Source organism: Musca vetustissima, unplaced genomic scaffold (genome assembly GCF_032173495.1).
Source record: "Musca vetustissima isolate MV318-11 ecotype Yass unplaced genomic scaffold, APGP_CSIRO_Mvet_v1 utg47811, whole genome shotgun sequence".
Taxonomy (NCBI): Eukaryota; Metazoa; Arthropoda; class Insecta; order Diptera; family Muscidae; genus Musca; species Musca vetustissima.
Window position 1 is genome coordinate 166767 of NW_026879147.1, and position 19813 is coordinate 186579.

The 19813-nt window shown below is 33.7% G+C and overlaps 2 protein-coding genes across 2 annotated transcripts; both read left to right on the forward strand.

The window, feature by feature from the left end:
• Positions 1-5134: 5134 nt before the first annotated feature.
• On the forward strand, positions 5135-9647 carry LOC133323954 (protein mitoshell). The gene is made up of 7 exons (XM_061532854.1): positions 5135-5162; positions 5389-5661; positions 6579-7019; positions 7258-7303; positions 7372-8557; positions 9428-9580; positions 9639-9647. Exons 1-7 carry the CDS (start codon positions 5135-5137, stop codon positions 9645-9647), a joined length of 2136 nt encoding a protein of 711 aa, XP_061388838.1.
• Positions 9648-13362: 3715 nt separating this feature from the next.
• Positions 13363-18165, forward strand: LOC133323955 (regulator of G-protein signaling loco). Its single transcript, XM_061532855.1, has one exon. It carries the CDS (start codon positions 13363-13365, stop codon positions 18163-18165), a length of 4803 nt encoding a protein of 1600 aa, XP_061388839.1.
• The last annotated feature ends 1648 nt before the right edge of the window (positions 18166-19813 follow it).

Consider the following 19813-nt stretch of genomic DNA (forward strand, 5'->3'; position numbering starts at 1 on the left):
TAGTAGACACTATGTTTAATATTATTTGTTGTTGGCTTTCCATATGAGTTAAATTTGACATCAGTACTCAGGACCTTATATTAATAGAAGTGCCTTATTTTCGAAACTGAAATGAAAGATTGTTAAATTTAAAATCTGAAAAAAAATATTCTAATTTAATTCACATGATTGGCTTGTTTATTTAATTTGTTTTGCAGACATTTCGAAATGGTGTTTTTTCTCAAATATTTTTTTTTTATATAAATTTCTAAGTCTAGTTATTGTAGAAATCTCAAAGATAACAAAAAAAGACAAATAAAAAAAATAAATTAGTCAAAATGTATATTGTAGAATGTTATTGTAATTGAGGGCTTTTATAGGTATTAGAATAATCATACATATCGCAACTGGACTGGACTGACTTTTGTCCAAAAAAAGAGGTATTCCCATCGTTCGAAGATAATGTATGACCCCCTAGGGTTGCGATATGTATTTAATTATAATTATATTCTTAGTTTTTTGGATTGTGATAAAATATTATTTAGAACAAATTATATACCTGTATACATATGGTATATAGGTGTATATAATTAAGTTAAATGTACTTATAAATGATGATTTTTGTAAAATATAAGATAAGAGAAACCACCAACACACTGCGAATAATGCACAATATAACCAATGATCGAATGAGAAAAAAATAAATATATAGCATTATATGCAAAATAAATTATTGTTTTACTTATAACAAAAAAATATAACATTATAAAAAATTTAAATCAGGTACCATGGCAGAATGTAATACGCCATGCACAATTTCGTATAAGTGAAAAGAAATGTAATGGCTTTTATGCACACTTTACGTAAAATCGGACGAATATATATGGGAACGATATCTAAAACTGAACCGATCTTCACGAAACTTAACTCACGTCATTATAGACTCAATACGCTATGGTATTCCAAATTTCATCTTAATCGGACAAATAATGGGAGTTTAGAGCACCATTTTCACAAAATCGGACGAAATTACATTCCAGGCTCAATTCAATACGATGTGCAATATTTCGTGTAAATCAAACAGTCATAGGCTCATTGGTGCACCAATTACGTAAAATCTGACGAAAATATATATGGGAGCTATATCAAAATTAGAACGGATTTCAACAAAACTTCGCATACATTAATGTGGACCTATTTCAGAACTCTGTGCAAAATTATGTATTAATCGGACACATATTGGGAGTTTGGTGCACCATTTACATAAAATCGGACATGAATGTATATGGTAGCAATATCTAAATCTTAGCCGATTTCAACAAAACTTCACATACGTCAATCTGTACTTGACTCAATACGCTTTGCGAAATTTCTTTTCAATTGGAGTAAGCTTGGTAGTTTGGTGCACCATTTACATAAAATCGGACAAACATATATATGGTAGCTATATCTAAATCTGAACCGATTTTCACGAAGAATTAAAACACAACATTCCACACTCAATTCAATACGCTTGGGCAAATGTTGTGTAAATAAAAAAACATTGGCTTTTTGTGTTGTGTTAAAAAAAAATCTAAGCTAGCAGAAGACCTTGAATTAAATATTGTAAAAAATCGGCAACTAAACAAGGTCTCTAATTTTCTATTTTAAATCTACGATTTTGGGATGTCCTTGAAACATATTATTTAAAATATCGTCAATTGTGAATGATCATGAAATAGTTTTTTTTTTTTTTTTGTATATATTTTAATCCATAGTGGGTTTTAAAATATATTTTTTAATTATCTTAGAAAATTGTCTTTAATTTCATAGTACGACACGCATGGGCGTAGTGTCGTACGATTTAAAAAAAAAAACTACGCATCGGTCTGCTATTCATTCTATAAGTTCCACGCCGTGTTGTTAAACCACATAGATTATTTTTTAAAAGTAACCAAAAATATTCAAGCCGAAAATGGTCTTGAAAAAAATTCAAGGTAACAGATTACCTTGAATAAAATAACACTGTCCAACACAAAAAATAATTACCGCGAAATTCCAACAGATTATGAAATAGGGGCTAAAAAAAGAAGACATGTGTATCGGCGTTTTGAAAGTTTACGTCGGGAGGTAACCAAAAAAGGCGGGGCAATATTCCCCCTTTTCAAGAATATTGATCATTTTCGAATTATGATTTCTTGAAATCCTTGCATTTTAGGTATATAGTGTCTTCGGCAATATTACTGATAAAATATCGAGGAATATTTTGGTCAGCAACTTCAACCCTCAACCGACTCATTCAAATTCAAATTTGTCGCACAGTGTAATTTAAAAAAAATCGGCATCTGAAAAAAGTCTCTATTTTTTTAATCTATGATTGTGGCTGTCATAAAAATAAATGGTAATAAAAATATTTATTTATTTGTATTTTTTAATCACTGTTAGTGGCCTTTAAAATATATATTTTTTAAATTAGCTTTTATAGATTGCTAAAAAAAGCTCACGCACCAATCTCTTATTAAAAAGTGGACGGATTACGGAAAAATTCCCTCTTATGAAGGTCTCTGAAATGTATTTGTAAATAATAAATGCTCCCCTATGTAGGAGCTCACATATCTCCATTCATATCCATAAAACCCACTTTTGCCATCATGACATGTTCTGTGCCCCGTTCCCAAAATATACTCACCTTGACTTATAATTGGCAACCTTAAATGATCCATAGTTTGTTACTGCTGTTGTTGTTTCAGTGGTGTCATGGAATGTAATACAGGAATCGAATTACACAAATGTATATTGGAGTATTGAATACCTCAGCGTTCACAAAAAATGATGATGATGGATATTGCGGCTGTGGTCTTTGATGTTTTTGTGTCTCATTCTAACCTAATCAGTTGAGGGCTAATGCGAAATAGATAATTTGCAAAGCTGGTATTTGTTTCAATTCTAATTAGAAAATTTACAACTTACATTTAATATTTCCAATTACATTACATTTAAAATTTTGTTGAGACATGTTATTATTGCAATGTCGTTAAATAAATTGTGAACACACATTTGCGCCAATTCCAAAGGAAAGGGAAATTATCTGTTGTTGTTTCCACACACACATTGTAACCTTGTTTGTTGTTGTGGTAACAAGGGGGAATTGGTGTTTGCTCTCCCTTTGTTCTTCTTGCTTTCTATTGTTGAATTTATTATTATTATTATTTTTTAAATAAATGACAATTAAATTAAAACAAAACAGGGAAACACTAAAAATTAAGTTAAATAATGGCCGTTCCTTTGAAGGGACTTTTGAAGAGAGCTAGTTGTTATTTTCTTTTATCTTTTTACTATTGTGAATGATCACAGATGTTGGCAAGCAGGGTTGCATAAATTTGCTTTCATTCATTTGACTGCTGTGTTAACAATTCATAGTGATTGGTGCTTTATCAGTAAATTGATATATTGGTATGTTATTTTTTAAACCGATTTGTTTATCTTTAACTTTCAAAATAAATACTGTTTTTTCCAATAAAAGGTGTTGTTGTGGTATTCGAAATTGTTTGCTACCGAAATACAGGGTAATTGAAAATAACACATAAAGTTTTATTTATTATTAAAAAGTGGTCACTTTTTTAATTCTAAAAAATGCTATATGTTAACTGTTTTAAAAATGAAATATTATAAATAAATATTTACAAAAATAAACACAAGAATATTTAACAATATTAGGGTGACAATACGCCCCCTTTTTTAAAGGAAAATAATATATTTTCACTAGCTACCATTTACAAAATTTATGTCCTCTATCTGTCATCTATTTATATAGTCTGTCACCAATCAATCGATATTTATTTTTGTAAATTAAAACAAAATAATAAATAAATTTTATGAAATGTCAGTGAAATATTTAGAAAATGGTTCAAGGTAGGCCATAACAACTTATAAATAACAATTTTGTCATACTGTGGCTTGTTATGCCAAAGTCATATGCAAAATGTGTGACTATATTCGAAAATCGATTTGTTTGAAGTTGAATTTTACAACATTCGTAAAAAGAAATGTGTGATTTGTAAATGAATCAATACATAAAGCATATCTCCAACTCGATTTTGAAAAGCAAACCCAAAAATCCAAGATTGTATGGAAAAAAATTATTAAAAACATCCAATAATAAATTAAAAAATAAGCAGCAAAACCCATTATAACGAATGATATATTGCCAAATAAATCCTTAGAAAGTAGATTAAAACGGCAAAAAATACTTCTAATATGCATGCCGTTTATTATGGGGAGATTCACTTATTCCTGCTACCGAAAATCTTTTTGAGAAAAAAAGTCATAACGCTAATATACATATAATCCTCATAAATATAGTTTTTGTATCAATTTCATTTTATATTGTCACTATTGTGATTGATTTATTTAAAATTCTAGAATTTTTATTGACGATTCTTGTATTATATTTTCATAATTAACAAATATATCTTATTTAGAATACAACAAAGTATGTTGGCAAATTGTATAATAAAAAATTATGTTTACATATTTCCAATTATTGAACCAAACTAATACATTGGTGTTAACAACAAAAGGTGTTTTTTTTAACTATGTGGTATTTCCGTAGCAACCATTTCGAATATCACAATAATACCTCTTTTTTTGGAAATACCAGTATTTATTTCTATTGAAAATTACAGATAAACCAAACGATTTAAAAAATAACAACCAATAACAATCTACTGCTTGAACACTACTAATCACTATGAATGGTTAACACAGCAGTGAAATGAATGAAACCACATTTATGCAACTCTGCCGGCCAACATCCGTGATAATTCACAATAGTGACTGGATAAAAGAAAATAACAACTGGCTCTCTTCAAACGGCAAGGGACGCTCATATTTTTTTAAGTTCATTTTTTTGTGTTTCCTTGTTTTTATATTTAATTTATTCGTGGTTTATTTAAGAAAAAACTATAAATTCAACAATAAAGCCACCGTTTTATTGTATCCAACTATTGAAAGTAAAAGGAAATAAACAATTGAGAGCAAACAACAATTCCCCTTGGTGCTACCAACAGCAAACACGGTTGCATTGTGTGTAGAAACAACAACAGATAATTTCCCTTTCCTTTGGAATTGGCGCAAATGTGTGTTTGCATATTCTTTAAAGACAAATAAATTGAATATGTCTCAACAAAATGGAAATATTAAATGTAAGTTGTTAATTTTCTAATTGGATTAGAATTAAATAATATTTGCTTGCAAATAACTTATTTCCCAGTAGCATTACAGTGTAGGCCTCAACTGCTTTTAGGTTAGAATGAAACTATTTTTTTTTTTTTGGTTACAAGTAGGCTTTGGTATTGTTACGTTACAAATACAAAGGCACAAATACACCATTAATTTTTGTTTTAATATTTAATTTTCATTTTCATCCAGTACGCAAAATATTGGGCAACGGAAGTTCAACATCAGAAGGACAGCAGCCACAATTGGATAATAATGCAAATGCAACTCTAAGCCCAGACTACAACCAAAAACAGCAGCAGCGACAGCCTCAATATCCATCATCATTCTTTGCGAACGGTGAAGGAGATATTCAATATTCCAATATAAATTTGTGTAATTCGATCCCAGCATTTAATTCCACGACACCACTGAAACAGCAGCAACAAACTATGGATCATTTAAGATTGCCAATTATAAGTCAAGGTGAGTATATTTTTGGGAATGGGACACCTGAAAATGTCAATGATGTCAAAGGTGGGTTAATGGATGGAAATGGAGATATGTGAGTATTTGCATGGGGTAGTATTTTTTATAAAAAAATAGATTTCAAGAACCGATAAGAATGAATTTTGAAAAGAAAAACATCTTTTTAATGCCTTCAAACAGTGTGGTGTTTAAAACACCATTAATAAGCATTTTTTTAAATGTTATTTTTTTATATTTTTTGAACCATGAAAGAAAAAAAATCAGTTCGAGGATACATTTTATTTTTAAATATAAATTTTAAGGACCTTCATAAGAGTGAAATTTGAAAAGAAATATTTTTTAATGACATTCACCAGAGTGGGATTTCAAAATAGGCTTTCAAAAACAATTAATGTTTTTTAGGATTATCCACAGGAGTAGAATTTTAAAAAACAATTTTTTAAGATTGTTGCAACTATTATCCCCAGCGCTAGAAATTTTAAGAATATATTTAGGATTATCAATAAGTTTAGAATTAAAAAAATTAAAAATTCTAAAACAATATTTAAAAAATTGTTTTTAAGATAAGATTTTTTAAAAGCGATTGTTAATATTTCTTTATTACCACCAGGGTTAGAATTTTTACAAATATTTTGTAGAAATATTAGTGTAAGAAAAATATTAGTGTAGAAAATATATATGGGAGCTATATCTAAATCTGACCCGATAATCACGAAACTTAACACACATCATTCTAGACTCAATTCAGTACGCTATGCCAAATTTCCTGAAAATCGAGGGATATAAAGTTACTTTAGTGCACTATTTACCTAAAATCGGACAAAAATATGTTTAAAAATTATTTATTTATTATATTTACATTAACATTTTTAAAAATATTTTGTCATTATTTTTTCTTTAAATTTTTCTTCTAGAAATGCATGCTCTTTGGCCCTTTGGCACAACCACATTCCTCTCGCCAATGATACCAGCCAATGTGGCCCTACCATATGCTGCAATTGCAACTGGACCCTATGCCACGGCAACAGTACCCATTTTCCAGGGCACTCAACAGTGTAATATTGGTTCACCACTTTCTAGCTTTCCAAGCAGCTCCTCATCATCGGCAGCCGGCAGTCAACAAATTCAAATGCCACAACAACAACAACCAGAACGTAATTTAAATGCAGGAGGCACCAATAGTGGTCAAAATACATCTTTAAATGATTCCAATAAAATTAATATTCAAATTCAATGCGTCTCACAAAATTCCCCTATGAATTTAAATACGATTTATGATTCGGCAAATAAATTGAATTTGGGTAAATTTTGCTATTCAACCGCATGCCAGAAGGCCGGCGAGAAGGATAGTAAGGGTAAGATGGATTAAAAAATTATTAGAAATTGAAACGTATTGGGTTTAAGAAGATAATGAAAACTGAGCCTTATAATAGTCAGTTGTTATTGCACTAAATAAAAAAGAATTTTATTCAAGATGAAAGATGAAAACTGAACATGAAAATACTCAGTTGTCATTGTGTGATTGAAACCCAAACAATTCAATTCGTAAATTAAGGAAGGACATAAAAATACTAATATTTCCCTTTCTTTTAGATTCCAATGCTTCTTTATGCAATTCACCCATACCTTTGCATGCTGAGTAAGTAGTTTGAAATTATACTTTTTATAATGGAAAAAATTTCTTTCTCATATTTCAATTATCCACAGTGACAGCGCAGCTGGCGGAGATGCCTCCACGATGAATTTTATGCGAACGAATAGCTCTCAAGCCGCCGGCAATGAGGTTTATCTTTCTCAGGCCCGTTTCAACGATTTAAGACGTTTGGCCCTTAGAGGCAGTGACATTGCTGAAAATTTAGCTAAAACTCATCGAAATCGTCCATGTTTTAAGAAAATCGATAGTCTTTGTGCCCGTTTGAAGCAAGATCTAATACGTCCCGATGGTGTATTGCCCAATATTAATTCTCAAGGAATTGCATGGGCTGTCAAGGACTTTATATTCGTTTTTACGCGCATTATAAATGCATGGATAATAATTAAGGGTTATGTTTACAATACCCCCGAGGGTTTGAATAAAGTTAAGGCGGCTCTCAGTCCAGATTTTGCTTTAGCCTTTGCCGCATGGCAAGATACAACTATGGATTTCATTGAAAGTCTCATCAAATCATTTGTCAACTTGGATAACCTAGTGCAATCACAAAAGAATGCCTATCAAAAATCGGATATATCAACAAACGGTGGTGGTGGTGCTGGGGGTTGCCTAAATACCAGTAACTCCTCACCCATTAAACTTTTATCGACCACACCAAATATTTTACTGGATGACAACGCCTTGGATCAAAATGGCAATTACTTAAATAGAAATTATATTTATACAATGGTCGAAGACTCGGAAGATAGTCAACGTCAGGCCACAGTGAATGGCACCTATTTTAAAACTGGTACCTATAATCCAATTAAAAAAGATGAGCTACTTACCACGGAACCATTAGCGCCATTAATAGCCAATAATAATGGTGAGAATTTGATTCCATCCATAACTCAACTACCAGCTACAAATATTATCGCCTCGGATAGCATTGTACCATTTCAAAATTATTTTAATAATCAAATATTAGATTACTGCCCAAATTTAAATGGAAATTATCAGGCTACGGATACACCTTTGGCAACATTGGAATTTTTAAAGACCAAAGAAAATAATGGTTTAAATTATGATTTGCATGCATTTGAAGAAAATTTCACTGGAGTACACAGTCAAAATCAGATTGTGAATAATCCTCAAGTAAGCAAAACTAATGGCCAAGAATCAAAGGTACATAACCTCAAAGATTGTATTATGTCAATGCAAAATGCCGATATGTTTTTTAAATTTCAATTTACGAAAAATTATGTAAGTTTAATGTAATTCATATGACGAATTATAAATCAGGCTATTAACTGATATTTATTTTTAGAATAATATCTTTAATAATACAGTAACATCTCAGAAATTAGAAAGGTTCAAATTGGAAATTGTAACAAAATAAAGATGGATGGATTTGTATACCCTTCACCACACTGTGGTACAGGGTTTTATGTCTTTCGGCATATGTTTGTAACAGGCAAAAATAAACGAGAACGATCTATGGTTCTTTATGAGAATATGCATAGAAGCACTTTGAGTCGATTTATGCACTTCCGCCCATCTGTCTGTCTGCCCATGTTAAATTTGAAACAAAGTACAGGTAGCATTTATAAACCAAATGAGCTGTATTTTAGCACAGCTCATTTATTTGGCCCAAGGACGAACCCTATTGAAATTGGTGAATATTGTTTCAGAATTAGATATAGCTCCTATATATATTTTCGATTTTATGTAAATGGTACACAAAAGCCACTTTATTTCTTTTGATTTACACGAAATTGTACATAGCGTATCAAACTGAGTCTAGAATGATGTGTGCAAAGTTTCATGAAAATCGGTTAAGATTTAGATATAGCTCCCATATTGAAACAAAATTTGGCATAACGTATAGAAATAATTTCAGGATAGAGTGTTTAAAGTTTCATTGAAATCAGTTCAGATTTAGATATATCTTCCTCGTCTACAAACTAATATCTCCAATAGGCTATAATAGTTCTCTTGGCTTCTTTATATATTTTTTTTACAAATATAATACTTCTAAAATTCCAATGAATGGACGTATTCTAATTTCTAAGATTCTACTGCATATATAGTTTTGAAATTTATTTATAAATGTGTAAAAAATTTAAAATTTAGTTTCCAGATTTTATTAGCAAATATCAAAATGACTTAATGGATATACGCGCAATTATTTTAAAATGTGAAGACCCGAAAAATGGTTATCAAAATGTTACGGAAATTGTTAATGATGTTATGAAAATTATAAATACTGGTAAAGAATTTTTGAAGGTAAGCAACATATGTAGACATTTAGTATAACAATTTGAACAGTATATTATGTTAACAGTTAGAATGATAGAAATGCCACCTTTATTATTTTTAAGTCTATTGGAACCATTTTGTTCGAGAAATGAGCGGTGTTCAACATCAAGAGTCCACTGTGAACTAAAATTATTAATTTAAACTCGTTTTCTTCGAAATATTACTTTATAATCTGAAAACTCGAAGCTCCAAAAGGAATTCACCGTTAATCACATATTTTTATGGGCTTATCAGAATCTATCAGTTTTTTTTATTGATAATAGTGTATTTCTGATATTTACTTTCTTTTTTTTACACTTAGAATCTACTTAAAAATATATTAAGCCAACCCTATATACACATGTATACATATTTATGTCATACTCCATAAAGGTGTGTATGTATTAAATTTCTCATCCGGGTTCTTGAAGGTTAAATACCATTTCCGCGTTCCTTGGAGATAAAAATCCAAATACAACACTTCATAATTCTAGTCTTCTAAATGTAACGAATTTGAAATGGAATTAGAAGCAGATTCATTTATAAAACCTGTAATCGTTTAGTACCTTATAGATATGTCGGGTTATGACATTGTAAATTTTGATAATAATAATATGATAATTTGTTACCCAATGAGAATTCAAAATACTAAATTATAGCTGATTTGGTTACCGAATAATAGGGGATACTATTGTATTACCGAATAATGGGGTGGTACCATTATATTACCGAATAATGGGGGGATACAGGATTTATCGTAAGAAATTTAACCATCTTGAAGTTTTGTTAGAAAGCTGTGTCACCCAATGAACACTCAACGTACCAAATTATAGCCAATTTGATTGACTAAAACTCAAAATGGTCCAACATCTAGAGTAGACAGTTTTTTTATCTCTTTAAAAACTGGAGGCAGTTCCTCCTCCAGCTAGTTCACTATTAGAATAGAAGGTATAAGACCATAAACCATATGTACGAGATAAACGAGATTTTCTAATATTTTTCGTTAGTTCGATAATATAACACGTGGCAAGTTAAGCGAAAGCTTAACACAGCGCCATTTTGTATTTTTTTTAGCCCGTAGACGTGATTAACCCTGCGTCTTTCTTGTGAGCCGTCCGAAATTGGAGTAGACAGTTTTAATATACTCATAGAGCTTTTCGTATAAGGGATATTTTTATGCAATTCTCATTTTTCTGCAACATTTTCGAAAAAAAACTCTAAATAAACATTCGAAAATGGACAGAAAATATGATACTTTTCAGAAATTTAAATAAAAATCAAAATATGGGATAAATCTTTCTCTTCATTAAAGTTCTGCCTGACATTCATATATTTGTAATCTTTTTTATATCATTTCATCAATTCCCTTTTTAAAATTAGGTTCGTTTACTCAATAATTTGTAAAAATTCGTTTACCCAAAAGTCCAGTAAAAACGGGTGAATTGAGAGAGTAGATTTAAGAGGTGTGTTACTGAGTATTTGCAAATTCTTACAAGGAAAAATGTACTCAGTAAGAATTGTCTTGTACCATCAGCTGATATTTAATCAGCTGTTTTGTTATGTTTTGTAAACAAAAAACAAAAATTGTTCTCGAGCAAATTGATTTAATACTGAAATTTGTCGGTACCTTTATGTAGGGGACCTATAGTGAATAATTTTCTCGTTGAAATAGCTATAATTTGACATATCGGTTTCCTGGTAAAAAAAACATATTTTCAGAAACTATTCATTATACCTGAGTTAACAGAAATATCCCGTTTAATTCTTAGTACGTGGAAATTCCTTCCCCAGTTATTTTTCGGTAGGGGTTTAAGACTTAAAAAATCGAAATTGTTTAATAAATGATATACTATTTAAATTTTTAAGTATTTTATCATTATTACTTCTCAATAGAAACATTTTTTTACGATTTCTATCATTCCACTACATTAATTTTCAGTGATCTTTTAGAGCTTCAACGAGTTAAGTAGTTGGTAGTTAGTAATCATTTCTTTGGATAAATTTGTGTTGTGTTGTTATTGTGGCGGAATTCGATATTCTGATAGCGTATTTTGTTGTATGATCTACTCAAAAAAAAAAAACATATGTTGTAATAAAGATTAGGGTTTTATATGGAATATGAAATTAAATAGAATAGAGTTTGAAAATTATTTAATATTAAAATAGATAAATAATTGAGATCAAATAAGGAGTAACGCTTTTTTTATTATAGATAAACCCAAGAGGGATTTATATGGAATATGATTGGGAACTTAAATAGAGTTTTGAAAATGATTTAATATTAAACTATATAAATAATTGAGATAAAATAGTGAGATACGTTTATGTTTATTATAGATAAACCTAAGAAGCACATAAAAACCTAACTATCTACAAAATATTAATTCTGAAGACCTTATTATTGATTATGATCAGAGTTTAGAGTTGATTCCTTGATGGTTTTTTAAAGGAGTAACAAATATATATGATTTTTATATTGGTTCCCTTTGGGTGAATGAGTTAGGGACAATTTAATTTCATAAAAAAGGAAGTTTATTTTTTACATATATTTTTATTATAGAAAACCTAATTGGAATAAAGGCCTACAAATATAAATTCTGTAGACCTTATTATTGCTTATGATCAGAGTCTGTAGATGATTCTTGGTGCTTTTTTTAAAGGAGTAAATGATGCCATTTTTTTCCTTGCCCTTGAGTTAAGAGTTATGAGAGAGAGAATGAGAGATTTGGGGACAATTTAATTTCTTAAAAATTGGTGTTCATTATATCGATATAAATTAGAAATATATTCTTCACTGATAGTAATATAATTTAATGAAAATCTGTGTCCATCCATAATGAAACTTAGGGGATATGTTCTGAGGTTATGATCGATCCCTTTTGTTCAGGGGAAAATTACCTCAAATATTTTGTTTATTTATAAAAAAAATCAGATATCGCGAAAATGTATTTGCATTTCTTTAGCGAAGTAATATCCAAAACCAGTTGCGTTGACATCATTGTTAATATTTGTGGCTAAAAAACAAAAATAACAATTAAGAGGCGTTGAGGCGTTGGCATATTTTTTCATCCACACTCCGTTATTGATCGATTGGTGGTCTACTAAAGATTAAATTAAAACGAAATAATACGAAAAGTTATTAACAAATAAATATATCTATTCCTATACATAAGATTCTTATACGAATTTATCTTGCTAAAAAAGAAACACGGAGTTAAAAAGTGATATCTGAAAATATCTTATTGGGCATCGGAATAAAAAATGTTGCAACTTGTAATTGAAAACGAATAAAAAAACAGAATTTGCAATTGAAACTGGATTACCAACAACATACCATAAAGAAAAAATAAAACCAATCGAATCGACAAACCAACCAATCGACCACAATAGCCAACCAGGGCCATCATTGACGACTAGTAAAGATCAGTTTCAAGCTTCCACGGCGACGGCTAGATGAACAACCAATCGCAATTACAAACAAACATACGTGCAAACATATATGTATGTAGCCAACATCAAGCTGATGTGTAAGATGCGTGTGCCCTAATAACTTTTGAAAAAAAAGAAGTTTAAAAAAAAAATTACAACAAAGAAGAAAATATTGAGTGTGTGATAATTACCATAATTTCAATAATTTTCAAATAGATAATTACAATGGCTACCTTTGCAGATTGTTAGGTCCAGCGTATAAGTTGTTAAATTGTATAGCAGAAATAGAAAAAAATTATTTGAAGATCGAACATCCGCCCCCCAAAAGAAAGCAGTGAAATATGCATCACCATCATCCCCATCCCCCAGCTGTTGCTGCACCCGGAGCAACAACAACAACATCGAAGTCTTCAACAAATTCCAATACACCGGCCGTAGGTGCAACAACAACATCATTAGCCATACCATTACAACAAGCTGCAAGTACCACAACCAGCAGTACACAACCTCCGCCACCACAACAACAACAGCCACCCACTCATCGCCGACGTAAGAAACGTCCCAATTATGGCACCCGAACCGTTGAGGTGCGACGTGGTTATAATGGTTTTGGTTTTACCATATCCGGCCAACAGCCATGTCGTTTGTCATGCATTATTGCAAATTCACCAGCCGATCAGGCGGGTCTACGTGCTGGAGATTTTCTCATCTCCGTAAATGGTTTGAATGTCTCCAAATTGCCGCATGAGACAGTGGTACAATTGATTGGAAATTCTTTTGGTAGTATTCGCATGCAAATTGCCGAACATTATTATTCGGATAGTACGGATGAAGAGAATGCAGTGGCGGCTGGTGTTATGCCAACAATGCCCCATATGGGACCCTCTCGACCACGTTATATCTATCATAAGACGAAACAACAAAGGCTGCGGCATCAATTGCCACAGACAAAGAAATATTTTGATTCTTCGAGTGTAGCAGTGCCGTCGTCGTCTAGGACCAGCAACACTACTGGCCAGCCGTTGAAAAAATTGCCTCAACCTTTGATGAAATCAATTTCTATGGATGCTGCTGCGGCCAGCAAACGTTTCGTAAATGAGAAATTGGTTACTTCGGAGGAGTTAGCACCTCCTGCTGCTGCTGGTGGTGGCTCTCAATCCCACTTGCAACATCAACAACAACAGGCTGCCGCAAATTTCCGAGCCTTAGTTATGCGTGGACCCACCAGTGCCGCCCTGGAGTATCGCGCCATTGTTGGCTATTTGGGTACCATTGAAATGCCCAAACAAATTGCCAACAGCAGTAAACTGCAAACCGTACGATCCTGCATACGCAAGCTGAGGCAAGAAAAACGCCAACCCACAGTCGTCCTGATGATTATATTACCCGATTGCCTGAAACTGCAAGCCAATAATGGTAAAATCTTGGCCACATATCCCTCGGCCCGTTTAAATTATGTTAGCTCTTCGTCGGAAAGTGAAAATCGGTTCTTTGGTTTGGTTACCAGTGCTGTCTATAGTCCTCAGCTGGATGATGTTGATGATGATGACGAGGAAGAAGGGGATCCGGAAGAGCTGCAGGGTGAAAGGAGCAGAAATCACAATGGTGACAATGCTGCAGATGAACAACAAAATTCCCGAAGACCACCGGCACCACCAAACCTAACCACTTCGTCAAGTGTCGACAGTAATGTCATCATCTCGAATTCGTGTCATGTCTTTGTGGTCGATACCAAACTCTGTGAACATCAACAACACTTAGCCAAAGCCCAAGAATTTTGCATAGAATGTACCAAAGATCCCATATCGAATTTATGTCTAGAATTTCCCAATAATTCGGAATATGTGGTAAATTTAATACGCAGCATGTACACCATGCGTATTGTACCGCCCATAACACAGCGATCCATATCCGATGATCCCACAATGCATGGTGGTGGCGCAGGGCGTAATGATAATATTGCCCACTCCCCGCAGCCGAGTAATCACAGTGAGGTATCGACAACAACATCGAATTCTGATTCTGGCATTGGTTACAATAATGATTGTTCCAATGTAACGGATCGCATAGTTTTGGTGGATTTTTCACTGCACAATGCAGGAGCTCGAGGTGGTGGTGGTGTGAGAGCCCCATCTGGTGGTGGAGGAGCTGCCGCAGGCAATCATAATGTAATTATTTCACCCAAACGGCCACAAAATATTTGTGAACAAAATATAAATTCCGATGAGATACCCTCCAGCAGCAAGCATCACATTCCAAACCCACATCGAATGGTTGCCACAGAATCTAAAATTAACTACAATAGTCCGGGGCGATCATTAATGGTATCCCGTTCCTGTGATGATGTTTTGAATTTAATTGAACAAGAACCCGATGCGGATGATGGACACAATTTAGATCCACTAACATCGGTGGTGCCATTTCAACAATGTTATGCCTCAATGGATGATATATCCCTGCATACAGCCTCCATGGAAAATGAGGATAAAATTGTGATAAGCAGATCTACGAAGCCTGATAACGTAAATCCCCTTCATATAACTCTAACAAAAGCTGATAATGAGAAGAATTCGAGACATTCTAATGAAGGTAGAAGGAAATCCCTGAATCTAAAAATTCCCAACTCAAATAGTTTACAAAATCTAACAGATATCAGTGATACGACCACCTCTCCCCTAAATACAACAACAAGTAAACTAGCAAGTACACCCGATTTATCGCGAACAGATTTTCCCGATGGTTTATCCACCTTTGAAAGAGGTTGGATACAAAGCTCTTTGCGGACACCTCGGGCAGATAAACACACCATACATTTGTCAGCACCAAATCCCGAGGACGATGATAGCCAAGACCAGTTGGATTTACAAAAACACTATAAAAGTCCCAGCCTCAGTAGATCGGCCTCAATGAACAACGGTGAACGTAGCTCGTTTAAGAAAAAACTAAGCGATTCTAAGAGCAACGTAAAGAAGGGTCCCACTTCCTGGGGTACATCTATTGAAATACTGCTTGCCGATCCAGCGGGGCTGAAGACCTTTGCCGAATTTCTAAAACTTGAATATGCTGCTGAAAATATTTATTTTTGGACAGCCTGTGAACGCTATCGCCATATCGAATCGGAAACGGAACGGCGTGATCAGGCGCTGGAAATTTTCAAAAAACATTTGTCCAGTGGTTCAATGGAACCGGTCAATGTGGATTCACAGGCTCGCGGTTTGGTGGAACGTAATTTACCCCTAGCCGGACCGGACTTGTTTCATCCGGCGCAAAAACAAATTTTTAATTTAATGAAATTCGATAGCTATCAACGTTTCCTGCGTTCGGAACTATACAAACAATGTCTGCAAGCCGAGAAGAAGGGTAAATCATTACCCTATTCGGGTGATAACTTGGATGATCTGCTCAAGACGACAAATTTTTCAGAAAGTGCCTCATTAAAGTTAAAGAAATCGGCAAGCAACGCCGAAGAGGGGCGCCCACGTAGAAGTCTATTGCCATGGCATCGCAAAACTAGGAGTAAATCACGTGATCAGATAGCCCAGGATAATAACAAGGAATCATCGAATTCAAAATCTCAAAGCTCCCATGGGCTTAAGCCGAATGCCATACATGGTTCTGCTTCGTCGCTGACATCCTTTGATGCCTTGACATTTAACAATAACATGGCCCCCAATGATTTGTGTCGTATCAAATTTCCAGATGGTGCTACTACCATGGTACAGCTGAAGACGCAGGAAACGGTGGCCGAATTGGTGGAACGTCTAATGGAAAAACGTAGTATACGCTATCAGTTTTTCGATGTGACCATTAAAGGGCCACCCAGCAAATCAGTGGATCTGAAATCTCTGGCCAAAGAGTTGGCCAACAAAGAGGTGGAAATCGAACAACGAGTTGCTTTCAAACTGGATCTACCCATACCAAAGGTTATATCGGTGAAAAGTAAACCCCGGAAACAACTGTATGAAGTGGTGCGACCCATACTACAAAGATATCACATAAATCCGGAACTGGTGGAGGTGTTAATGCGTGATAGCCAAACAAAGGTGGATCTGACACAATTGGTGACGTCCGTCAATGAACAACGTCTCCAGGTGGTTTATAAAAAAGAGATGGCATATCATCGTAAGGCTCCCACCATAACGAAAAATTCAATAGCCGAGGGTCTGCAGAGCACACAGACCACATTGGATGCAATTACCAATAAGGTTTTCAGTGATCTAATGCAAGTCAAACAGAGTCAGGAGGAGGCTGGCGGTGGGGCAGCAATGAAACCCAAATTCGATCAATGCTCAACAAAATCCGAAGAATGCCCCTCGGAAAGTTCATCGTCATTCTTTAAGATACGTAAACACAAAAGAGATTCAATGAATAACAATGCGGTAGCAGTTTCAGGAACAGCATCCGCGGCAGCAGGAGCATCGCGTAACAATAAAACATCGAAAAAGTTGAACATTCTACCATCATCACAATTGGTTGGTGAAAATAAAATCATTCCGAATAAATTAATAAAAACGGGAATAAAGCTTCCGCTACCCTTAAAAGGGGTTGATAAACAAGATGATCTACTGGAAGATTTAAAACGGGCTCAATTGGCCCGCTTGGAAGATCAACGGGGCACGGAAATAAATTTTGAATTACCGGAATTTCTGAAAAACAACGATACCACGACGAATCAACTAAACAAATCGAATAATAGTGGAGAAAATGTGAACTCGAATGAAGAACAAAAACCAGAAACACCAATTGAGAGGCCACCACAGCCGGCACCTCGACATTCCATTAGTAATAAGTCGAAAACAATTACCACACCCACATCTCCCATAAAAACCGGTGGCGATTCAGCAATTGATAACAAATCAGAACAATTGGATAATTTTAATACTCCCGCAAAGGGTCCACCACCTTTACCACCCAAACCGAAAGTTCTGCCCATAAAACCCTCAAATTGGGGTGTCAACATTGCCCAACTCAAGCAAATGTCGCCGACAACACCACCACCACCTCTCCAACCATCGCCCACACCCTCCATCGCATCACCCCAATTGACAAATGTAAATGTTGTTGCTGTTCCCGCCACTTCATCAAATTCCAGTCCAAATGGTCGTTGCGCCTATTTGGATCAACCTAGTAGTAGTTTTGTTTAAACAACAACAACAATTGTTTTGTCCATTCCGTCGTAATGTATTTTTAATTATTTTAACTCCTCAATGACTTTTTTGTATACATTAAATTAAATGTATTTTTGTATATTTATATATTAAAAAGAAAAAAATATATAGATATATATTATTTAAATACATTTATTTATATATCCAATTTTATAATAATCACATGGGAAAAGAAAAAAAGACTTAAATAAATAACAAATTATATTGAAATGTTGTGGATGTGATGTTTTAATATGGGAAGAGTCTTCATAAGATCTTTGGGTTTCCTATAAAAAGAATATTGGGTATTCTAAAAAGAAGGCATCTAGGTCTTCTATAAGAATACTTCTTGGGCTTCTATAAGAACATTTTTTGGCCATCTATTCTTGGACATCGACATAGACGTATCTAGCTGCAGCGACAACGCTGCCTGCTATGCATGCTCAAAAGGCATATAAAAGCGACCCATCGCATTTATGATCCGAATTGAATGAAATTTAACTCATTTATTCAGCCCAAGGACGAACCCCATTCAAATTGGGAAAAATTGGTTCAGATTTAGAAATATATCCCATATATATTTTCGTCCGATTTATGGTAAATGGTAAAATGGTTATGGTAAATTTGGCACGGCATACTGAATTGATCCTAGAATGATGTGTGCTAAGTTTCGTAAAAATCGGTTCAGATTTAGATATAGCTCACATATATATTTTCGTCCGATTTAATGTAAATGGTGCACCGAAGACCCTATATGTTCTTCGATTTGCACGAAATTTGGCATAGCGTACTGAATTAAGTCTAGAATGATGTGTGCTATGTTTGGTGAAGATCCGCTCAGATTTAGATATAGCTCCCAATACATTTTCGTCCGATTTTACATAAATGGTGCACCAAACTTCTAATGTTTAATTTTGCACAACGTATAAAATTGAGACTTGATTGACGTCATTGGGTTTTGTTGAAATTGGTACAGATGCATTTGTACAATATACCCATACTGGTGAAGAGTATCATATAGTCGGCCCAGTCCGACTTTACTACTTTCCTTACTGGTATAAACTCGGCTTATGGAACTAACGTTCTGTCGCAAGACAGCTAAGAAAGTATAACAAGACCTTTTAAGCCTTCTATAAGAAGACCTTTTAAGTCTTCTATAGGAAGACTTTTGAAGTCATCTACATAAGAAGACCATTTCGTCTTCAATAAGAACACCTTTTTGGACATCTATAAGAAGACCTTTTGGTATTTAAAAAAAAAAAAATCGGTCTGATATGAAAACCCATTTTGGTATTCTATGTGACGACCTATTGGTTATCTATGAAACGACCTATAGGTCATCTATAAGAAGACCTTATGGACATCTGTGAGAAGACCTAGTGATCTTATTTTCAATAGCATACTCGAGTTTTAGAAATTCATGCAAGTAGTATTTCAGTGGATGTACTGCAGAAAGTGAGACCCTTTTTCGTATTGGTTTTAGAATCGGTTCGTTTTTTTTTTCTTAATCGATCTACGATCACTGTTGTTTATTGAGGCAGCATCCATTGAAATTGATTTCATCAAAAGTTGAGGCAATTTTTTTAATGGCTGGCCAGTAGAGCTTGGCCTAGACGACGGCACTGCTACAATCGAAGAGTCATGC